This window comes from Prinia subflava, chromosome 1 (genome assembly GCF_021018805.1).
Source record: "Prinia subflava isolate CZ2003 ecotype Zambia chromosome 1, Cam_Psub_1.2, whole genome shotgun sequence".
Classification (NCBI taxonomy): domain Eukaryota; kingdom Metazoa; phylum Chordata; class Aves; order Passeriformes; family Cisticolidae; genus Prinia; species Prinia subflava.
Window position 1 is genome coordinate 72,608,192 of NC_086247.1, and position 24,681 is coordinate 72,632,872.

General features: G+C 40.9%; 2 protein-coding genes across 6 annotated transcripts; one reads left to right on the plus strand and one right to left on the minus strand.

The window, feature by feature from the left end:
- Window positions 1-2,733: 2,733 nt before the first annotated feature.
- Window positions 2,734-16,486, minus strand: ATPSCKMT (ATP synthase c subunit lysine N-methyltransferase). 5 transcript variants are annotated; one of them, XM_063399844.1, is made up of 6 exons: window positions 16,252-16,486; window positions 15,575-15,904; window positions 13,504-13,641; window positions 12,711-12,761; window positions 7,908-8,027; window positions 2,734-7,806 (listed from the first exon to the last, which is right to left on the minus strand). In XM_063399844.1, the coding sequence occupies exons 2-6, from the start codon at window positions 15,839-15,841 to the stop codon at window positions 7,624-7,626; spliced, it is 759 nt and encodes a 252-aa protein (XP_063255914.1). In that variant the 5' UTR covers window positions 15,842-15,904; window positions 16,252-16,486; the 3' UTR covers window positions 2,734-7,623. The 5 variants fall into 5 exon arrangements, with proteins under 5 accessions (XP_063255914.1, XP_063255909.1, XP_063255905.1 ...); XM_063399839.1 differs by lacking the exon at window positions 12,711-12,761 and adding an exon at window positions 12,603-12,653 and having other exon boundaries at window positions 7,631-8,027; window positions 16,284-16,484; XM_063399835.1 differs by lacking the exon at window positions 12,711-12,761 and adding an exon at window positions 12,603-12,653 and having other exon boundaries at window positions 7,631-8,027; window positions 16,186-16,484.
- Window positions 16,487-16,684: 198 nt separating this feature from the next.
- CCT5 (chaperonin containing TCP1 subunit 5) lies at window positions 16,685-24,681 on the plus strand. The gene is made up of 11 exons (XM_063399808.1): window positions 16,685-16,858; window positions 17,767-17,827; window positions 17,921-18,085; window positions 18,587-18,785; window positions 19,528-19,720; window positions 20,618-20,767; window positions 21,085-21,204; window positions 21,604-21,789; window positions 22,782-22,919; window positions 23,283-23,463; window positions 24,401-24,681. The coding sequence occupies exons 1-11, from the start codon at window positions 16,754-16,756 to the stop codon at window positions 24,526-24,528; spliced, it is 1,626 nt and encodes a 541-aa protein (XP_063255878.1). The 5' UTR covers window positions 16,685-16,753; the 3' UTR covers window positions 24,529-24,681.

Below are 24,681 nucleotides of genomic sequence, written 5' to 3' on the forward strand. Positions count from 1 at the left end.
CACGTATTGATATAAAGGTATTCAGAGTACAAGTCTGGTTTCTGTGTACTGAAAAGAAGGAAGCAGCAATAAAATATACATGAACACAGATGATGAGGGTTCCTGTGCGCAATTTAGAGAATGGCACAATTGGACATATTTTGATCTGTGTACACTCTGAAAAACTTGAAAAAAAGAATAGGAAAGAAAGAAAAAGAAGTATACTTTCAAGAAGAGCTAAAAAAAATTCAGGGAAAACAATAAAAAATAATTTTAAAAAAAGATAGCATCAAACCTTAAGGGCTGGAGGGACAGAGAAGGCTCAGATTTTGGCTACATCACTCACCATTCCCATTTTTGTCTCACAAGAGCTCACACCAATCCTCCTCCTCGTAACTCCTTTTGTATCTTCTCATCACATCTACATTTTCAAAAAATGTCAAGAATCAAGAGAGTATATGCAAGAGAGACACACATTTCTGCCTCTCTGAACCAAAGCTTTGGCATGGACAGCTGCTGACATTACAGCATTAAGGAGTTTCACAGTCTCTCTTGGCTTTTTAGACAGGCTTCAGTGGCAGCTGATCAGGTATTTTAAAGATGTAATTTTAATGTTTAAGCAGAGCCTGAACCAAAAAACATAATTACCTGAAAATCCAGAATTATTAGAATGCAATGGGAATGTGCAAAACCATGAGGCTGCTCTCATATAGCAGAATGGGAAATTACATACTCATCTGAAAAGACAAAGAGGCTTCTAGAATGCAGAGGTTCAAAGCTCAACAATCCAGGCAAGCAACAGAAGAAAGAAGAAAAAAAAAAAACCTTCCTCGCTTTGATAAGCTCATTTCCACTTAGCTAGTATCTTACATAAATGCATATTTTTAGTTCAGGGATTCTCAAATGATCACTTCAGACATTAAAATTTTCCAGTGGAAGAACACAACCACAGTTAGCAAATAGAAACCTGCTGATAAGTAGATCTACTTTTAAAATCAATTTTTGTGGATTCCTCAGAAGGTAGCCACAAACCTCAGGTTGAAAGCCCGTAATTTACTGCTTCTGACCTTGCAAAGACCTCTTTGTGCCACAAGTTTTATATGAACTTCAAGAACCTCCTTTACTTTTAAAAGCCACAACATACACAGTAAGCTGAAAAAGATCCCTGTGCATTTACTGGTAAGCAGGTTGCACGTAATTTTTACCAATGCCAGCAGTTCATAGGAGTATATCACAGTGATTGTTCCAGCTCTACACACCAACTTGGAGAAAAAAACATTCATCTGACATTTTAACCAAAGCCTCTAATAGAAATACCAACATTATACTAAGAAAAAGAAATCAGCAAAAGTCACACCTGAACAAATAACCCAAATCCAAAGAACTACCAAAGGGATAAAAGGCCTGTATTCATTTGCCATGTGATGAAATATAATAAAAACGTGAAATTAGGTACTTAAAACTACTAAATAGCCAGAATTATTATAGACCAAGGCTATTTTTCAGTCTAAATACCATTGGTGTGGATGTGTTTTTCTTTCATATACTGGAAACAAAAGTCATGCTATGTCAGCATAGACTGCTAAATAAATCAAGGTTAGTTCAATACATGTTAAAACGTTAGAGAGAAAAAGAACATTCCTTAACATAGTCAGTCTTCCTGCAAAGTGGCTAGGAAAAAAAATAAAAAGGAAACTAATTTACAGGGGGAAAATGTAAAGGAAATTTGAAGACTGATTCATTTATGAAGTCAGCTGAATTGTAAAAAGACAATATAAAAAATCAAAGCAAACACCTAAAAACGAGGGAGAATTCAGGAAAAGAAAGGGGGGAAATGATAGTTATCCATGTGTGTCTCCCTCAGTAAAACATACAAGGATAACAGAAAGATTACCATGTATAGAAAAAAAGCTGTAGAATGAATATTTTCAATAATCGTGCTCAAGGGTGATTTTTAAGTTAAGCAGAGATGCCACACTGTCTTACCAAGAATTCAAGAAATTTTCTAGAAGAAATGTACATTGTTTCTGAAAAGCAAGTTGGAGCTACATTTTAAAACTACAGAACTGCAATCTTGGCAAATGTAAAAGAAAAATAAATCACTCACAGCACAATTTACTGGCATTAAATCTGATGTTAGGCTGCCCTCTTCATTGAATCATTGAATATCCTAAGCTGGAAGAGACCCACAAAGATCATTGAAGCCCAACTCCTGGCCCTACACAGGACAATCCAGAATTCAACTACGAATTTGAAGGACTCATGTCCTTTCTTGAGTAAATGCTTCAGTAACTGTAAACTACAGAAAGTGAAACTGTAGAAGTATGAGGCGATCTATCGATAATTAGTGTTCATCCAAGAGCAACGGCATCAGACATGAACCCATTTCTGAGTGAGTGCTCATCACAGCCCAGTCGTGACGTGGATTCTCCCATGCAGTGAGAAGTACACACAGATGATGCAAGTCTGTCAAACTGCTTTTGAAATAGATCAAAATCTACTGCCTTCCTTGGGCTGCAAGATCCCTTCGCCTTTCCTCCCTTAGCTCCACATAGAAATGGTAACCAAAATGCTGCCTTTGCTTACTTCTCCTACAGATCTTAAAATGGTATTACAGTGGTCAAACTTGAAGAATACACACGTGAGAAAAGCAAAGCTCAAGTCATTGTTAAATTATGCTGAATTCAGGAGATCTCTGAAACCAGGGTCTCTATATGGGGCTGGAACGGAGCAACGCAGATACAACCAGTGCGGTTAAAACATACATTCTCCTCTTTATTCATGAAATGGCTGGTTTTATACAGTGCAAAATAATTTACAGTTACAGGTGCATTCTTATTGGCATTCAGCGTGAACAAGTATGTAAACTATCTCAGTTTAAGGCAGCTACCGTATCTTCACTCTAATTGCCCTATACAGTCTATGCCCACACCTAATTTCTAACTGTGCCACAAAACTTATCTACTTCTACACAGGCCAAAATCTGAGGCCTAGCAGGCCCAAATCTGAGGCCCAGTTTGGGATAGCTCAAATCTCATTCCACAGCACATCATGCCCACGATCTCTAAGAAATTCAGTTACAGATCTCTGCTGCTTTCTGAGCTGTGTCCTTCATAAAAGGTGAAAGACTTCCCAAAGCCTGGGATTTAGAACTCCTTTTTCACAGACCATATTCACTCAATTGGTTTGTGTGGTGCTTAATTTGAAACTGGATTCTGTATCTTCTTCCCTGGCTACAACTCATTAATCAGAAACAAACAGCAGCTCAGAGACAGAGGACTTCCTTGGAGCAGCACTACATTAAGTACCAGCATATAATCAGATCAGAGGATAAACCAAAAACTTCAATATGCTTGGTAATTCAGAAATGCCTAAAACTCACAAAATGTGTAGATTTCCCAAACAAATCTGGTCAAGTTTGCTTGACACTGCTGTGTGGCTCTAGTGACTGTGCAGTTTACTGAGCAAGCTGCCAATCACATGGCTGTTTTACAGCCATACCCTCCTCCTTCTCTCTACAATGCCAATTTCTGCAAAATGGAAATGGAAAACTACAACATTAGAATTGCAACACTAAGATGCTGCATTTGTTCAATTAATCTTGCATTACAAAACCTGTACAGACATAATGTGTCTCACTACAAAAAAAAAAAAAAAAAAAAAAAAAAAAAAAAAAAAAAAACCAAGAAAAAACACCAAAAAAAAGGAGGGGGGAAAGAACAAAGAAAACATTTGTAAGTATGACCCTGACCTTTACTATTTGCAAACAAATTAAAACCTACAGTATTTCAGGAAAGCATTAGTCATTCAGTAATGTTACACTTTTTTTTTTTTTGCTAAAATCTGGCAGGGCAAGGGAAAAATAACACAACTCCCAAAAGGCAAGTGATACTACTAAAAGACACAAAGAAAGATAAACTATAGGTTTTTTCCGTGTATCTAAATTACTTTGGTATTTAACAGCATGTGTATCTTGAATGTTTCCTCCTTTTGGCTTCAGACCTACACTACAATTTGATTATGGTAATTCTCTTTCCTGGTTTTCAGAAGAAACAGTTTTTTATTCTGAAGTATATCAACAAAATCATAATACATTACCTCAGCAATTGGAAGCGTATCAACATAATAATCCATACGGTGATACCCAAAGTTACAGTTAAGTATTTAATCTTGAAAATCATCAAATGAACATGGCAAGTGATAGAAAATGGTAATATGTCAATAAAACTATTTCCTAGTCCTCCTGTGTAAATTAGAACACCTTGCTTTCCATTTGACACTTAAGACACAGAAACAGGAAATACAGCACATTTCCTTATACAATAAGGCATCCCAAACCTTCAGACTACTGCCCAATTCTGTGTAGGCTCCCAAAAGTAAATAGCCAGAGCAAGAAACAGCCCTCTGATTTACTTTAAAATAATCATAAATCTCTCCTTGCCTGGAGGACAGCATTTAGCACTCCTAAAGCTCAGGTCATCATATAATTAATTCTATTGTACCCTCCTCAAAAAGTATTCCTGGAGCAATAGGTGGTAGCTAGGAAGTACACATCCCAAAACATTTACCACAGGCAAAAATGAGAAATTCAGTTTTCCCTTTTAACAGGCAAAGGTTAATGCAATAGAAAAGCATATAGTCAAATACAAGAGAAAAGTAAATAACTGTTTCACTCCCTGTAAACTAAATTTAGTGAAATCAGATTGAAGAAACCTGGGTCAGAGCACTGCACTGCAGATGAGTCACACACAATTCAACAGATCAAAATAGTTTGCTTCATCTTTTCCTTTATGATCATTCAGGGAAGAACGTTGCTTAATTAGCTAATTTCCCCTTTGTTAGTCTCTTTTCGTTAGAAATAACTTCAGAGTTACTTTGTGGTTCCAGTTTTATGGCCTTGGGATATTAAATTCCAGCACTTCAGATAAGCCACTCTATCCCTGTCCTGTCACTTTATCTCTGTGTAATGACTGTAACATTTAAATCATTTTAGAAATGATTTAGTGCAGCTTTACAAAATGCTTTATGCATTCTTGCAGCGAAATGCTGTCAGACTGCTTACCAGACACTGGTGCTCTTCAGTACACACAGCCTCCATGTTCACAGTTGTGTCTTGCCATGCAAGGCTGAAATCACCTCTCCTTTGCACACTACAGATACATTTGCCTCTCTCATCTCCTGCTTTGTGTACATTTTCAGGACAAAGCCATGCTCCATTTCAAATCCTCAGTGTAGGTTTATATTTTAACTTCTTCCTGTCCCCTCACATCAAAACCAAAAAGCATGGGTATAGGCATGATTGTAGACTACACATCCCAAACAGCACCCGACTTCTCAAGTCAGATTCTAATGACCAGCCAAATTTGCTTTCCCAGCACTTGATAAAATGTCAGACTTTGTTTTTACCTCCAATTGTAGGGTCTCAGCACTTCTCTTGGACTGAGCTAATTTTAGTTGTGATACTACCTTGAAGTCAGGTGACAATTGCCCAGCTTGTTTTAGCTTCATTCTGTGAGTAACATATGCAAAGATGTTTCATCAAAGTAACTTTCATAGTTACTGCTTAACAAACAGGCTGTATGTTAACTGGGGCCAGGGGAGGCTGACTGTGAACTTTGACTAACTGCTAATGATTGAAAACAGTAAAACTTTACCTGAGAACCAGACAAAAAAACACCAAAAAACAAAAAAAAAAAAAAAAACCAAAAAAAACCCAAGTAAGCAGACCATTATACAACAGAAAGGTGTTGTAACTATGGCAGGAAAGGAAAACATCAATGCAGTGACAGTACCCCACTGTAAATCAGTATCAGCAAAAGGACAGGGAGAACTTCCTTCACTTACATGGAAAAGTCACAAAGCAATACCATGAGTTTTAGAGAGCTCATCAGATGGTATGGAAAAATCAAAGGGAAAACAAGTCTGACTGAAAACCTTCCTTCTCATCTCACTATAAATAAAATGAAGTTTAATCAGATTTAGCCAAACTAGCCAGAACAACTATCTCTGGAATCAGAGACAGCTTTCAAGTACTCAAGTGAGCAACTCTCATCTGTATCTGTATCTTTATCCAAAGTTTGAGCATACAGAAATGGTGGCACTTCACTGAGAAGTGACTTGAAACCCTTCCTAAATCAGAAAGATTAGAAAAAAATATGATCATCTGCAACAGCCTACAACAATAACAGCTCAGTAAGAGCATCCTTCTGCAGTTTTGTGTCCAATTAACAAGTTCTCCTGGTTGCAGAGAGAGGTCAGAGCTTAGCACCATACCAGACTGCTATTCTACACCATGCATGCCATCAGTGGAGGGCAAGGTTTCTGACGGAAAACCCTGGTACTCCACTGGGAGTTGGCCATTTGGCCTGCCCAGCCACCATGCTGCCTTTGTCTGAGGCAGCCACACTAACACAATCTGTGGGAAGCATCCACCATTATTCTTGTCCCCAGTGGGGAACACTCATTTTTGTCAGTAAAATACCTTCTTTTTGTATCCTTTTGCTATTAATGTTGCTGCTGTTACTGTGCCATGTCTTATTCTTGCTTTGTGCTCAGTAAACTGCTACCTCGACCCCTAATTTCTGCTTTTGCCTCTCCCTTACTGAAAGAGGCAAAGGAGAGGGCAAGCAGCATACTTGGAGTTTTTTTTTCCAGCTGATGCTGAAACAGAACACAAACTAAATAAGAATACATTAATATAATCAGAGGCAGCACATGTATTAAAGAACAAACAACTTGTTATATTTGCCCATTTTTTCATACTCAACTTTTAAAAGTACACATTCAAGCCTGTGGTGTGAAAGATCAGTGTCATCATCCTCCTCCATCTGGATCAACTTTGTGTATGCAGCACTAAGTACTTGGCATACACAATTCAGACATTTTGGAAATACAGCTCATTTGAGGAGCCACTTGCACACCATTCCAACTCCAATACCAGATGCTCTGTAGGGTCAGAAAGAATGTATACATTAAATTCACAAATCTGAGCATTTGAACTTATATATATATTCCCCTCAACTGTAGTGAATGGTGTTCTAACCCCTTTTCCATATTGGAAGTTTTCCACTTCTATAAAAACTTCTTCATTATTTTAACTAACTACATATTCTGCTTTCAGCTGGGAGTTAATTTTCTTCCTACTAGCTGTTACAGCACTGTGGTTTGAATTTGAAAAGACAAATGCTGATAACACACTCATGGTTTTAGTGGATGCTGAGCAGTGCTTACTCCAAGCCAAGGACTTTTTAGTTTCTTATGCTCTGCCAACAAGGAGCTGTGCAAGAAGCCAGGAGGAAGCATGGCCAGGACAGCTAAGCTGAACTGGCCAAAGGGATATTCCACACCATAGGACATCATGTCCAGTATATAAACTGGGGAGAGTTGGCAAGGAGACACCAGTCACTGCTCTGTGGAGGAGTGGGCATCCATCAGTGGGTGGTGAGCAAGGGTATTGTGCATCACTCATCTTTCTTGAGTTTTACTCCTCTTTTGTTGTTGTTATTATTAATAGTAAATTTATTTCAATTATTAAACCATTCCTACCACAATCCATGGTCATGGGTATCACCTTTTTTTCAGTTTTCTTTCCCATCCTACTAGAGGAGTCTGGGGACTGGGGTGAGTGAACATCTGTGTGGTACTTCACTGCTGGATGGGGTTAAACCAGGACACCATATTAAGCCATTTAACTGCACCTTTCAATAACCTTTGTGTGCTTTCAGACAAGCACTGTACTTCAGTTCTTATAGTGAAAACATCTTCATATGCCAGGGCTCTCCCCACATTAATCTTATGTTCAAGAAGTTCAGTCAAAGCTAAAAATTTCTGTAAGAAACCAAATTAGATGTTTAAGATTGTGTCTCTGGTGTCATTTCCAGGCTTTTTGTTTCACATCCTCTAGAACGCTTCAAATCGTAGGCCCACACAGTGTCTATTCCCTCTCCAGTGGTATGATCTGGAGTCCAGCAAGGGAAAGGAAAGCGACAGGCAATGATTCTGGCATTACATTCAAGTTCTTCTTCCAGCTTCTTCTCCAGCTGTGGCATCTGTTGAGTTACAAGGAAAATCTCTCAGAAACAGTAAAAAACAGGAGGATTCTCTTGAGAATTAAATTCAGGTGTTCGAGAGAAATCCAAGATTTCAGCAATTTCTTTTGAAAAATCTTAGGAAAGTATTCACGGTACATATTTTGGCTTTGATGCCTTGACAAAGAATATGTAAAACTAGAAAATTGTTATTGTGCCCCAGCTGGGAAGATTAAGGAAGTCATAACTTTAAGAACCTATAAATTATCCCTTAAATTTAAAGAAAAACTAAAACTGCAGGGAAAAGACTTTGCATGTTCCAATTCACAATTCTCTTCAGCGCGATTCTTTTCTGAGGGAATCAAAGTTCAACCCCCTGAATTTATGCTATTTATGACATCCCAAGGTTCATGAGCTATTGTGTGATACTCAAAGGTCATCACTGTTCAAAATTTACAGTCTAATCGCAAGACTGATCCTGGGACACTCAAAACAAAACACAGACGACAACCCAAAGCAAACATTCTGCTGTCACTCTATAGTAAAATACTGTTATGTTAAATAATATTGAAATTGAGCTTAGTTGAATCCACACCCCATTAACATATCCACAAGGACCCCTTCAGCAGCATTCCATGAAATGTAGAATCACGGAATGGTTTGGCTTGTAAGGAACTTTTAAAGGTAATCTAGTTGAACACCCCTGCCATGGGACATCTTCAACTAGATCAAGTTGCTTAGAGCCCCATCCAGTCCTCATCTACTGCCTCTCTGGGCAACCTGTTCCAGTGTTCCACCATCCTATTCATAAAATTTTACTTACTTATATCTAATATGAATCTGCCCTCTTTTAGTTTAAAACTATTACCCCTTGTCCTGTCCCTACAGGCCCTACTAAAAAGTCTGTCCCCATCATTTTTACAAGCCCCCTTTATGTACTAAAAGACCACAATAAGGTCTTCCCAGAGTCAAGTCTTCCCCAGGCTGAATAACACCAATTCTCTCAGCCTGTCTTCAAAGGAAAGGAGCTCCTCTGAACCCACTCCAACAGGTCCACATCTGTCTTGTGCTGGGCCCCCAGAGCTGGATGCAGCCCTGCAGGTGGGGTCTCAGCAGAGCAGAGGGGCAGAATCCCCTCCCTGGCCCTGCTGCCCACGCTGCTTTGGATGCAGCCCAGGACACGTTTGGCTCTCTGAGCTGTGAGTGTCCACTGCTGGGTCATGTTCAGCCTCTCATCCACCAGCACCCCCAAGTCCTTCTAGGCAGGGCTGCTCTGGATCTGTTCATCTCCAGCCTGTGTTGGTACTTGGGATTATCCTGACCCAGGTGTGGCACCTTGCACTTGGTCTTGTTGAACCTCGTAATATTCCCATGGGCCCACTTCTTGTCCAGGTCCCCCTGGATGGCATCCTGTGCTTCAGGCACATCAACTGCACCACTCAGCTTGGTGTCATCTGCAAGCTTTTCTGAAAGTGCACTCAATCCCACTGTTCCATGCCAATGATGAAGCTATTAAGCAGGACTGCTCCTAATACAGACCCCTGATGGAGACCAATTGTAACTGATTTTCATTGGGACATTGAGACATTGACCATTATCCTCTGAATGCAGCTATCCAGACAATTCCTTATCCACTGAACAGTCCATCCACCAAATCTGTCTCTCCCCAGTTTAGAGAGCAGGATGCTGAGGGGAATCATGTTGCATAGTGTACCACTATGAAACTCTCCTTGGCTGAACACCTACAGTCCAGCTTTTCTCCATTCACAAAATCTGAGCAGATTAGCAGATCTATGTTTAAGCAGATCAGCAGTGCACATCCATTTGGAGTTCTTTATTCTTACACATTCTATTTATCTGAATGAGTAATTTTAATTGCAAACTCTACAGGCTACTTCTGCTACATGTAAAACACTATTTACTTTGGTTATCATAATGCAATGTTTAAATATTTTTAAAAGGGCAGCAGTTATTTAAAAATATAGCTGAACTTAAGTCACAAAGACAAAAACACATAAAATTTCAGAAAAAGGGTAAAAGAAACAAAACCCAAAAGAACATTATTAGAAAGTAAGACTGATTAAAGAAAAGGTACTTCCAAAGGCTGCAAAGAGCTTCCACTATCATATACATGCAGGGTGTGCCTTTGATGTAATGTCCTATTATAGCTACATTTAAGTCAACAATGGAGTATTTTAGGAAAATTATAGTCATATATCTAATATACCAAAGAGTTACCTCTAAATATTTTTAGAGATCTGATTTCATCTACACTGCAAATGCTTTTAAACACTTTTGCTGCTTTAAACATCCAGAAAAATAAGCCTCCTAGCACCTTAAACAAACTAGAAAAATAAGCCCACTTTGTTATCTAGAACTGAGTTGACACATCAGAAACATTTTTGTTACAGAAAATATAAATATAGACATGGACTAATTTTCTAGGAGTAATTATGAAAATTAGTGACATTTCACATCCATATTAGCACAAATTAGAAAGCATCATTAATAGTTCAGCCAAGTTTAGCCAAAAATAATTATATCCTTGAACCAGTCAAACTAGTTTTTAAGCTAAATATATCAGTTACATTGATTGTTACAATCATACCATATTTTATGTGAAGCTAGGGTTTGGGGGAATTTTTTGGTGTGTTAACATGGATATATAGTTTAGTAAACTTTTTGTAGAGTATATAATCAGTTAAAATACACAGGAGCTGCAAACATGAACACCTGGCAAGAATTCCACCATCCTACTCTGAACAAGTAAGTCTCTCTCTGCAGTAACTCGGACACAAACACACCTTCCCCCCAGATGCCTGCAAGAACAAGAGAGGTCTTAGTCTTCCCTGAAGATCAATAAATCCAGGTTTTTAAAGCTAATCTGGGATATGAAATGAAAGCTCTGTGTGAAAGCATCAAATCAGGCCAGCATTATTAAAAAAGCTGAAGAGCTCTATTGTTCCTCAGTAAAAAAAGAAGAAATGCATTAAGGTTTCTAGAAAATTAATTTAGTTATTCAGGAGGCTGAGCATAAACAACTCCCAAAGTAAATTTAAAGGGGATCACAAGCAAACAAATGCTCAGGAAACACAGAGGTTCACATGTTTGCATCTGTTGCATTTGACTTACTTTTGCTGTAAGATTTTAACCTAGTATTTATTGGATCTACAAAAGTTATTGTGAACCCTATAGCTACCCTTTCTATCACAGCTGTTACTAACGGATCCCGCTTTATTACATTTAAAAGTTAATTCAGTATTTCTGCTGGGTTTACTCACATTTTCCCAGGGCATTCGTTTATTCCTAGTTCACTCAGCCAGCTTTCCTCACCAGCACTTTTCCCTTCGGTGCAATGGCAGAATTCCTGACCGAAAATGCAAACGTTTCCAGTGCCCCCTGCCGGAACTGAGGCAAGGGAGCACCGAACACCCCGGGCTGGCAGCATGAGGAACATCACGGTGCTCACCAATACCCCGCCCGTATCCACTTCAGTTTCCAATACGGGTTGCAACTGGAATCTGAAGTAGGGATTTACTTCTGGTGCCGTTGAAAAAACAAACAAGCAAGCAAAAAAGCCCAGAATCGGAAGGTTTATTACGCTTCCTGTTACTGCAGCAGAAATGTTTCCAATGTATGCTGTATGGCACAGCATCACATAAAGCTCTTCGCTCACTTCATCTCACACCTGCCTTAGCAAAGGAACAAGCAAGACAGAAGCACAGGCTGACAGAATTGCGTTTGTTCAGCCTGGAAAAGAGAGGCTTTGGGGAGACCTAACTGCAGGCCCCCAGTACCTGAAGGGAGCCTGCAAGATGGAGAGGGACCTCCTACAAGCACATGTAGTGACAGGACAAGGGGGAAGGGCTTCACACTGAAAGAGAGTAGGTTTAGATTGGGTATTAGGAAGAAATTCTTCATGAGAGCAGTGAGGCAATGGAACAGGTTGCCCACAGAAGCTGTGGATGCCCCAGCCATGGAATTGTTCAAATCAGGTTAGATGGAGCTCAGAGGAACCTGGTGTGGTCAAAAGTGTCCCTGCTCATGGCCGGGGGGTTGGAACTAGAGAAGAGAAGGTTGCACGGAGACCTCATAGCAACCTTCCAAGATCAGAAGGGAGCCTACAGGGAAGCTGGAGAGGGTCTCTTCATCAGGAACTGTAGAGATAGGTCAAGGGAGAGTGGATAAAAATTGAAAGGGGAAATTTAGGGTAGACATTAGGAAGAAATTCTTTACTGTAAAAGTGCTGGGACACTGGAACAGGTTGCCCAGGGAGGTTCTGGATGCCCCAACCCTGGCAGTGTTCAAAGCCAGGTTGGATAAGGCCTTGAGCAACCTGGTCTAGTGGGAGGTATCCCTCACACAGGGAATTGGGACTTATGATGTTTAAGGTCCCTTCCAACCCTTAATATTCTATGATTCTGTGATTATTACTGACTACCTTTGACCTTCTGCAGGTTGGTTAATTGTGCAGATTAATGTATTAACACTGAATGCCTTGGCATTAAAATAATTAAACATTGAACCAAATAATTAAACAGTATGATAAATAAAATACAATAATATAATAAAGATAAAAATAAATAGTAATCTTACCATTTGAGGTACTCCAAAAACAACAACATTTCTATAATGGGAAAAAGAAACCTAAAATAAAATAAAATACAATAATATAATAAAGATAAAAATAAATAGTAATCTTACCATTTGAGGTACTCCAAAAACAACAACATTTCTATAATGGGAAAAAGAAACCTAAAATAAAATTTGAGAACAGATCTTATCAAAAATGGTATTTATAGTTAGAGAAATTCTCACCATTCTTTTCTCCTAATCCCTCTAGCTACACTTCTCTCAACAGGGATTTAGACCAAAAATATGTAAAGAGATCCCTTATCAACTTTTCATCACAAAAATTTCCACATAAAGAAAACTTTATACTGCCAAACAGCAAAAAACTTCTACTGTCTGGCCAAGAATATGGAATAGCAATTCTAGAAGCACAGAAAGGATTAATTTAGAAAATACCTACGTGACTTTACTAATAACTAAAGGGTTACTTTTACAGCTCCTGTATATTATAAAATCATGTGTGCTTTACCTTTGCTAAATGTTAAATGTTAGCTAGCTATGAAAACTTTCTAGGCATTCTAATGACTGAATTCTTCCACTCAGTGCCATGAAGTTCTCCTATGCTCCTCTCTGAACACAAACACCCCCACAGATAAAAAAACCCTCCCCCTTAATTCATCAATTCAAGCTGGCCCAGGCTTGCTCAAGGAGCCTCTACTGATAAAGGAAGCACTCGAATAAAGCACAAAAGCAGCAGAACAGCATACTGAGCCCACAGAAACGACTCCCAGCACAAGTACTTTGCTCAAAGCCCAGTATAGCACCTTGTGGTCAGACAGCATTTCAGCTCATTCAGGAAAGTATTTTGAAACTTATAAAATCTCTCAGTCATCCCAGATTCATTCTTACCTAATTCACTACCTACCTTCCATAAATCTGAAATATAAAATCTGGTGTTCTGATGTACTCCATCTCTCCAAGCACGATATCTGGAGTACCAGACTAGCCAGGGATTCAACTCATAACCAACAGCCTGGAATCCCTTTTTTGCAGCTGCTATCACCTACAAGGAAGAAAATAAATCTTCACTTAGAAACATAAAAGTCTATTCACCTAAACAGGAACACACAGTTTTATTCAAAATATAAATCAAAGGAAAGCACTTTTCTAAGTCACCCTGGTTTTAATGCCCAACAGATCAGCTGTACAGTGAACAAAAACTCAGAACTACATTTTACTGTTATTACTAGTCCAACTGAAATATAGTCAAGCAAAAAAAAAATGAAAACAAACATTCACAGGGCAAAGCTGTGAGCTTGCAGTACATCTGTGATTTACATAAAAGTTTAATTTAACACATTCATGACACTGTCTTGGGATTAAAGAGTACCAACATTGATCACAGAGAGAACAGTGAAACTCACAAGCAAAAGTGCTCAAAATTAAACCACTCATCTGAAACGCAGTGAGGGATAGGCACTTGAGCAGCCCCTGAATCAGAGCCAAAATTACATATCAATAGAAAGAGTCTGCAAGTAATCTGTTAATCGACATTTTAAAAAATGCACTGATTTCTAGAATAATGGTTTAAGATGTAATTTAAAAGGCTACAGCCAACTTCTAATCAGGAATCACCTGAGGAACTATCAATTACAAAACAAGCAAGGTGAAATCAGGAAGTACACATTTCTTAACAGATCTTCTCAAACAGCCTTACCTGGACTGTATATTTCACACTTAAAATAATGCATCTTCCATCACACACAGAGCACTAGCAAATTCACCAAAAGAATCTGACATTTTTACCACACTTGGACATGTGGTAAATATCTTCATATTTATCCACCAATTACACTTGAGTAAGTGCTAAACAATTCAAAGCACCTGAATAGACTATTTTTCAGGACAGATGCATCAAGGAAGCACCAAGCATTCAATTTTAGGCACCTGGCTTTCCAAAGAGTCTTCAGTATCCATTTAGGCACCTATATAATATTTTAATAAAATTAATGACACAGGACCTACTGAAATTAGATACCTCTGATGAGAGTCAGCAGCCAGAATGATGAACAGAGAAGGCATCAGAAACTGCAGTTATGTCATGCCTAAGTTTTTCGGTCTTTTTCCTACCCGGGCACAATTCAAGCAATCTTCACAGATTTGGGCTTCCAAACCTTATTTTACATGGACAGATAGTTGACTCATTCACATAACACATGGACAAAGGTAGCATTCAAGAACTCGTTTGTTTCCATCAAAACCCACCACCATGTTGTTCAATCTGACTTGAAGCAGACAGTTATCAAAAAGCATACAAGACATCATAGCAGCAAGAGAAAAACCAAACCACACCATTCTCCGCTGTATCCTCACCATATTTCACAGATTTGGGCTCAAGCAACACCCTGGAAGCACAGTATCACTTTTTCTTCCATGATTCTCACAATTTCTCTTAGTGTTTATTCTAGTTTCACCACATGGTTTTGGAAGTGGGGAAGCCAGCACTGCACAGAGGTGTGATGACCACAGTTCTAACCACACCAGGATTTTTACTTTTATAATCCATCGCTCAATGCTTTTTTTTTTTTTTTTTTTTTTTTTTTTTTTTTTTTTTTTCACTTCTATCACCTTTATACATTAAGCATCTCACAGCCTCACTTGCTGCAGCTACACGCCTTTGTGGAATCACAGCTCTCTGACAATACCAAGACTCTGACTGCATCTTACAAGTGAATGCACTGTGATTCCCTCCAGTCACCACAATGACATTTTGTCCACTACCTTGGTCAAGCTACCGGTAAGACTGCAGCAAAAGCTATTTATTACTCATCAAAAGTGAATGTAAGCCTTTCTCAGCTTTGATCCTTTTCATGAGACTCAGACACAACCATCGGATGCCAAAGACAAGATATTTTTGGGTGTGAGAAAACGCAACCCCAGCACTTTGGCACTTTTAAAAGAGGTGATCTAAAAGGAAGGCAAGACCCATAACTTACAATGCGGCCATCCCCGCTACCAATGTCAACTAGGGAGCCGCTTCTGTTTTCCAACATTTTCAGCACATTCTGGATCTGCGCGGCGGTCGCAGGAACGAAGGGCAGGCACACCTTCCTCAGGGCCGGGGTCACGAAGGGGGTGGCCACGGCATAGAGGGCCACCAAGGAGCCTCCCACAGCGGCCGTGACCAGCAGCCCCCAGCCGCTCCTCCGGGAGCCGCCCTGGCCCTCCTCCTGCGGGACCTCCTCCGCCAGCGCCTGCGACATCGCGCCCGGCCACGGACAGACAGCGCTCTCGGTCGGGACTGATCAGTATCGTGTAGCAGAGAGCTAGGACGTTAGAGAGGGAAAAAAAACCGAACCATATGTCACTTCAGCCGATCCCAGGGAAATGCTACAGACGCTGAAAAGCTGAGGGACGAGGGACAGGAATGCGGTTTCCATTGAAACCCCCGGCCTTCCACACGCGGGCGGGCAGCAGCGCGCCCCGGAACAGCTCAAGGGCGCCGCAGGCAGGGCCCTCCCCGCCACGGGGACACGTCCAGGAGTCACTGCTCCTCCTTTGCAGAGGGACTTTTCCCTGGGACACAGCGACATCGGCCACCACGCACCCCGACTCGCCAATGCCCAACCCTGCGTGATGCACGGCCTGCAACGTTTATACCGAAGGGCAGTACCACTTCACCATGAAGGAGTGGGGGACCGAAACCTCTGCGGAGAGAAGCGCCGCGCACGCTTTTTCCACCGTGTGTCTGTCTTCCCTGCTCCGCCCTCACGTCACCCGGCGCAGCGCGCTGCCACCTCCTCCGGCGCCCGTATTCCGCCCCGTTCAGTACATGCTCCCGCCTTCCCTCCCCGCCCCCCGGCGCCCGTATTCCGCCCCGTTCAGTACATGCTCCCGCCTTCCCTCCCCGCCCCGCGGCGCCCGTATTCCGCCCCGTTCAGTACATGCTCCCGCCTTCCCTCCCCGCCCCCCGGCGCCCGTATTCCGCCCCGTTCAGTACATGCTCCCGCCTTCCCTCCCCGGCGCCGGGCGGCTTCCAGAAGGCTCCGCTGGGGGCGCCACAAAGGTCCCGCCTGCGAAATAAGGCGCGGGCACGGCGGCTGCGCAGGCGCGGCGGGCGCGGCGGCTTCCGGGGGTGCGCGCGGGCGGCGGCGGTCGGAGCGGGCGGCGCAGCCATGTCGGCCATGGGGACTCTGGCGTTTGATGAGTATGGACGGCCCTTCCTCATCCTTAAGGACCAGGAGCGCAAGACGCGCCTCATGGGGCTGGAGGCGCTCAAGGTGAGCGAGCGGGGCGGCTGCCGGGGCCGCCCGCGGGTCCGCGCTGGCTGGGCCGCGCCATGCTGTGCCGTGCTGTGCCATGCTGCCGCGAGGGGCGGGAGGATGGAGCCCCTGGGCGAGGCGCTCAGCGCCAGCCTCGCCCGAGGCGCAGGGCGGATGGAGCCTGGACTAGGCCCGTAAGCGGGTGAGAGGTGGAGGAAGAGAGAAGGCATCGCCCCGGGGCTGGGAATCCACGGCACAGCGTCCGTGCGGTCTCCGTGCCGTGGATACGCCGCGGGGCTTTGGGGCCGTCACCCCCGAGGGTGCAGCGCGCCCCTCCCCGTGGCTCCTGCCCAGCTCCCCACTGCCCCCTCCCTTAGACCGCCCCGGGAAGGCCGGGGCTGAGCGCGGGGGTACAGATCCCGACGGAAGAAGGGAGCGAACACTGGAACGGAGAGGCTGTGGATGCCCCATCCCTGGCAGTGTTCAGGGAGGGGTTGAATGGGGCACTGAGCGGCCTGGTCTAGCGGAAGGTGTTCCTGCCCCTGACAGGGGCTGGGACCTGGATGATCTTGAAGGACCCTTCCAAGCCAGACCATCTTGTCGTGATTTTATCATGGGTAAAATTGCACTGCCTTCTCTTTTAGCGTTGCCGGCTTCTGTAGTTCCCTGCTTTGAGCGTTAGGGCTGGCATTTGGCTGCGCTGCTTTTGCATGCTTTAGCAGTGCCAGGGCAAGCAATACAAGAGAAGGCATAGGAAATGTTTCTGTCATAAAACCAATACACATATACCGGTTCTTTTTCAGTCATAGTTGTCAGTTAAATTAGAGTATTTGCACTACTCGCTGTGTTTTCTTTAGCTTAATATTATGATTTTGGAATGCGTGATAATGATTTAACTTCTGTCTTTATTATGCTTTTTTTTACAGTCTCACATAATGGCAGCCAAGGCTGTAGCAAGTACTCTGAGAACATCCCTTGGGCCCAATGGTAACAATGAACAACTTTTAGTGGTTCTCTCTTAGTAATTCTTGGCGGGTATTTTCAACATTTCCCTTCATCCTTTGAACATATTCTTTTCAGGCTTGGATAAAATGATGGTGGACAAGGATGGTGAGGTGACCGTGACAAATGATGGTGCTACCATCCTGAATATGATGGATGTGGATCACCAGATAGCCAAACTTATGGTGGAGCTGGCTAAATCTCAAGATGATGAGATTGGGGATGGAACTACTGGAGTCGTTGGTAAGAAAGTATTTTAAATTTAGCTTTCTTTTTCATATTTAAAATCAAGCTGCTTCAGCTATTACAAAAATTGTGACAAATAACAGTACCTTTTCTGTAGCATGTATTTGGAGTATTTATTGTTGCAGTATTCCTGTCAGTTCTTGTATTAGAAGTCTTCTGATCAGGAAGAAGTCTTTTGTGTCTTTTCGAAGTTTGGTTGCATTTTAAGGTAATGCTGATACTCCCCTTGATAATTCCAAAATTTTTCTGCATAATTTTTGTCTGTAATCTCTTTGTCCTGTCTTGATGCCTGTAATTCATTTTGTTCTTAACATAATGTGGTTTTCTTGCTAAGCAAAGCAAGTAGGGGTTTTTCATGGTTTTTTGTTACTTAGGAAACCTTGAACTCTTAAAATATTGCAGAAAAATCAGAAAGCGTGCTATTTAATCTGTTGATAGTTTATTTAAAGTTATGATCCAATCAAGAGTAAAATTTCCTGTGTTTTTTTTTTTTAATAGTTCTGGCTGGAGCATTACTGGAACAGGCTGAGCAGTTGCTAGACCGAGGCATTCACCCCATCAGAATAGCGGATGGTTATGAGCAGGCAGCACGCATTGCTATTGAGCATCTAGACAAGATCAGTGACAGCTTCCCCGTTGATCCACAGAACACTGAGCCTCTGATCCAGACAGCAAAGACAACTCTGGGTTCTAAAGTGTAAGTCATAAAAACTGAATAGTGAATGAATATTTACCCTTCCATTGAAAACCCTGTGTGTGGAAAGGAGAAAGGTGTTTTGATGGATTATTAAATTGTTTATGTTATTAGAGGGCTGCTGAAGGCTCTTCTGTATCTTGTTCTGCCTAATTCATCAATGGACTTCTGTCTCAGCATAAGAAATTGTGAATCTTCTGTCTCCAAAGGGTCACTTCAGTGAAGTTAAATAGCTGCAGTATTAATTTTATTGTAACCTGTTAGTTCCAGGTTTCTGCATCATAGGTTCCAAAAGTAATGTAAATCTGTTAAAAATAATAACATGTCCTCTTTTGGGTTTTTTTTCCACCAAAAAAAAAATTAACTTAGAATGGTTCCATAAGTTCATTTGTCTTTATGGGTTCTATGTGTAGTTAATAAATTCGGACATTGGAAGGGCTTCCTTTGCAGAGTTGTCTTATGAGTGGTTTCTGTTTCTTGAATGTTCTTTAGTAGTTTAGTTCTCCTGACTTGTTCCAAGTCTATGTTGGGACTCCATGGACAGAGGTTCCCCACACCAAACATACTGTGTGTTCCGTTTGCTGCTATTTCTGAACAAACTAGCAGCACCCCTCTTTAATACAGTGTGCAAAAGCTGATTGCTCTAGTGGTACTTCTTGCTGTTTAAGATTGACTGATAGAATCACCTTTTTCTTCCAAACTGTGGAAATGGAGTACAAGTTGATTTTATTTTTTTCAAACCTAGAGTGAACCGCTGTCACAGGCAGATGGCAGAGATTGCCGTGAATGCTGTCCTGACAGTAGCAGACATGGAACGTAAAGATGTTGATTTTGAGCTGATCAAAGTGCAAGGCAAAGTGGGTGGTAGACTGGAAGATACACAGTTGGTTAAAGGAGTGATTGTGGATAAAGATTTCAGCCATCCACAGATGCCTAAAGTAAGTCATGTTCTTGTGTGTAATGGCTTAAATCACAAATTTAAGAATTTCTAGCCTACCTGAAATGTTGCCCTAGCATTTCTTAAGTATTTACACAGTCTTGTGGTTTGGCTTGGCTTTTTGCCCTTGTATCAACTGAGGAAGGGGCAAGGAGCATGCATGACATTTTTCATATTGGAAGAGATCAAGTTAGAATTTACAACAATATTGAGAAACTGTGGTGGAAGGGAGGAATTACTGTACTGCTAAGTGAGGACAGGGGCAGGGTTCTGTGTTATGTAGAAATAATTTTCCCTGGTGTGTGATATGTTTAATATGATTAGTGCAATGCAGTATCAAGATTCCTAACCTTTATTAATTGCCATGTTGTTCTGTTTGGAACACTCCAGAAGCTGTCCTTGTTTTATGTTTGGTGTAGGTGAGGTCTCCAAGTTTTTGGGTAGTGTTCTTCAGGTAAAATTCTACAGTTCTAACATATTTATCAAGCAGGTAACAATGTTTATCCTGTAAAAAAGACTGGTGGAAAATGTCAGTCATGTAATAGTTGAAGAGTTGTTACAAAGATGAGTAGTATTCTCAGTGGTCACAGTGGATAGGGAGGGTTTAATTGAATTTTTCTTTTGTTTTTTAAACATTAGACCACAAAAAGGCATGACTGGTAAAGACTGTTGAGAGCCTAAACGGTTTCTTGGAGCTATGGGATTTGTTCTAAGTGGTTTATTGAGACTATTGACAGAATTATTTAGTTACACTTCACTTAACTTTAGAATAAGTCAAATAATGTTCACTTTTCCTCCTGTGTTTGTGTTTATAAAGATACCTGTGTATGTTTTGCAAATACAAAAAAAAAGATGTTAATGCAGTCAAAAATATTCTTCTTTTTTTTAAATTGCCTAGGAGCTAAAGGATGCTAAAATTGCAATCCTTACATGTCCATTTGAACCACCTAAGCCTAAAACCAAACATAAGCTTGATGTCACATCTGTGGATGATTACAAGGCACTGCAGAAATACGAAAAAGAGAAGTTTGAAGAGATGGTGAAGCAGGTAGCCTTTAGGATTATTTCTGTTTTCTTCGTCTTTCATAGCCTTTAGAGAAAAACAGCATAGTGCATTGATTTATTCCTGTAAATGAGCTGCTAATCCTGGTGGGAAGCAACATACAAGTTGTAATGCTATGAATCAAAGCTAATGTAAGAAAGAGACAGAGTTTGGTTTAAAATGTATTTTGATCTCTGTGTGTACCAGAGAGTTCTTCTTGAGAATTGTCCTTTGAGAAAATTGGGAGAATTAAAACCATTAAGAGTGTTTTTCATTCCTTTGCTAGTTCTGATCAGAAGGTTGATCATTTGTGTTGCTTTCAGATAAAAGACACTGGTGCAAACCTTGCCATTTGCCAGTGGGGTTTTGATGATGAGGCAAATCACTTGCTGCTCCAGAATGAGCTGCCTGCTGTTCGTTGGGTTGGTGGACCTGAAATAGAAGTAAGTAAAACTGGCCTTTGTACCAGTTGTTAAAACATTTATGAAGTAATAGGCTGTACCAGCTAAAAGTTCAGGCCTTGTGGGTATCACTGCATAATTGTGTATATGGGTGGGTACTGGGGAAAAATCATTGGGGATTTGTGAGAACCTACCATGAAGGGGATTATGGTTTATAATTGGAGCATGCATATATAACTTAATAAAAATTCTAGGTGTCTGGGAAAGTTTCTGCCTTAGTCCTGCTGTTTGCAGAAACAAAACATTGGCTGAAGTACTTGGAAGTTATGGGAATATAACCTTTTGGAGTAGGCATTTGACAGAGGCTTTTCCACTAGTCTTGTGTTGTGCAAAGCACCATGGCAAACTCCTGTTAAAATAACCCGTGGTGTTTACCGTCAGTTGATCGCCATCGCGACGGGAGGGCGCATCGTGCCCCGCTTCTGCGAGCTCACGCCAGAGAAGCTGGGCTTTGCGGGCGTCGTCCGAGAGATCTCCTTCGGGACCACCAAGGACAGGATGCTCCTCATCGAACAGTGCCAGAACTCCAGAGCTGTCACCATTTTCATTAGGGGAGGAAATAAAATGGTGAGATCCTTGCTTTGATACAGAGTTGTAGAATGTGTCCTTTCTTTGTAAAGCATATTAGTACACTCTTCTCCACTTTGTCTAATTTTCCTGGCTGTGTGGGCAAAGAGGGAGGGGCTTGTAGGCAGTCAGGACTGTGTGTCAGAAGTAACTTGTTAGATTTACATCCTGTGTTTTTAAACGAGAACTTCAGTTTTCTCTCTGTTAGACCATATAGATCATAAATATAGAAATAATGTTGCCTGTGGTGCTCCTATTTTTTTTTTGCTCGTGAGAGGGTCACTTTTATAAGTAAAGACATTAGCATCTTTGAAAGATTAGGTTTTATTGTAGACCTAGTTGTATCACTTCTGATTTAGTCCAGTTAAAATAATTTCAAATAAAAACCCCAAACCACTGCAAACTATATATTCCACACCCTGTATGCCTCACTCCCCCTGAATTGAGACCACTTTAAATGCTTATGTACTTAAACTGGGATTTGGTTGCCATATTAGTGCTATATTATATTTGCTATAGGTCAAGTCCTACTTTAAATGAAAAACTTTTGGACAAAAAGAGCATACTCTGAAATTTTCATTTAAGAAAGCAGAAATATTGCTTTAAAGGTTAGCATTTTTGTTAAATCTTCTCCTTCTGTTCAAGTGAGAAGTGGACAGAAACTGCAGTCTGACAATAATGTTGCCATTTAAAGTTCAGTGTTTTGTGTCTTGTAAATATGCAAGATTGAAAACCTTTTCATGTAAGTTTTTGTTATTTCAAATTACAGGTTTAACAGATAAGAGTATATTTTTGTGCATATTTTTATTCTTTGCCACTGGATGTCTAACATTCTCTATTTTTAAGTGGTATAACACAGCAATAGTAGAGCTGCATTGGAGCCATGGAAAATCTTACAGTGTATTTGCAGTTTGCATGTCTGTATTAGGAGCTGCATCTTCGCAGCCTTTGGATGTGTGTGTTGTCAGCCACGGGCTGTTCTGTGATTCCAGATCATCGAAGAAGCGAAGCGCTCTCTGCACGATGCCTTGTGTGTAATCCGGAACCTCGTTCGTGACAATCGTATTGTGTATGGTGGCGGCGCAGCTGAAATATCTTGTGCCTTGGCAGTCAGTGAGGCAGCAGATAAGGTGAGAAGGAACTGTTGCAGTTTTCTTTAATGTATGAAGGATTGAGCCTGCCTTCAGAGATTCCAGAAGAATTCCAAAGATTTTCCAGAAAGTTCTGTGACATGCGCTTTCTGACCTTCCCTGATAACCAGTGTTAAATGTTGTCCTTTCTGTCTCTGTAAAAAGTCATTACCAGTACTTTTTTTTCCTTCTGTGCTAGGAGCAGTTTAATTTTTTTTTTCAAGTACTTGTCATTCAGATGTATTTGTTTAGTTACTGTATTCCAAATGAAATCTGCTTATTGTGTGTATGTATTTTATATCTAGTATGAAAATCTGCTTTTGGAGCTTAATGGCTGATGAATGTGAATTTCTTTTCCTCTAGTGCCCATCTTTAGAACAGTATGCTGTGAGAGCTTTTGCAGATGCCCTGGAGGTAATTCCCATGGCCCTCTCAGAGAACAGTGGTATGAATCCCATACAGACAATGACCGAAGTGCGAGCGAGGCAGGTGAAAGAAAATAATCCTGCCCTGGGCATTGACTGTTTGCAGAAAGGAACAAATGGTAAGAACTGCAGTGTGGAGAAGGAGGAGCATAAAAATTTTTCTTTGCAAAAGCTCAAAATGCTCACTGTGGTTTTTTTTAAACCTGTGCATCCACCTGAGTTATTCTGACTCTTGTGCCTGACCATAATAAATGGGAATGGGCTTGGAGAGTATATGTATGTCTACTGGGAGGAAAATGTTAATTGTCTGAAAACCTCTGTTTGGTGGCAAGATTAGTTGAAGATGTTGACTGATGTTGTAGTACAGGAAGGAAGGCTCCTCTTACAATGAGGCAAGCAGGCTGTGCTTTAAATACTGCAGTTTCAGTGATCCAGGTTACACTGCAGTCCTAAAAACAGTTGTTTTGAGAATCAGCTTCGAAGAAGTGGACTAAAGGCTGGAAATATTTGCAGACAATGATGTTCACACCAATATGTCTGTATATATAAACCTGGAGCAAGTATGCAAAGACAAAGAAACCAGTGCATAAAACCTTATTTTCAACTGGATTTACACTTTTCACATTCTTACTCACTGTTGGTTTTTTCAGAAGAGAATGTGGTAAACTGTAGTATGTATATTCATGACCCTTATTTAGGTGTTCCTGTTTAATGGCATTTGACCTTTCACTTCTTTAGCATCTGCTCAGCCTTTAGATTGCTTTTAATATGTGTGTGGAAATTTTGCTTTTCACCATTCGGCATTACTTTTTGAAAAGCACAACCTAATTGGGAAAAGAGTTGTATCTTAATATCCTAGGATCTTTGGTAAGAACCCAGAGGTAAAGCTCTAGTTTGTACAAATTATGTTTGTAAACCACAGTGGCCAAGAGTAGTAATTTAAAAATTTTCTTGGAAATGATGTGGAATTCACTTTTACTAATTACTAACACTTTTAGGTTAAGTGTTCCATCTAGATTTCATGAGGGTATCTAATTCTTCTCCTTCTTTTGGCAGATATGAAACAGCAGCATGTTATAGAAACCTTGATTGGTAAGAAGCAGCAGATTTCTCTGGCGACTCAGGTTGTTAGAATGATCCTGAAGATCGACGATATCCGTAGGCCTGGAGAATCTGAAGAGTGAAGGTTGAAAAGCAGGAAACATTAAGGGGCCACAGCAGTAGCGAAGACGGTAGTATTCTGATGCTTCATCTTCAGCTATTCTGGACACTTCTTGTTTCACATACTGTAATGGCTAGTTGTTGGAAATAAAACAATTTAGCACTGGTGATTTCAA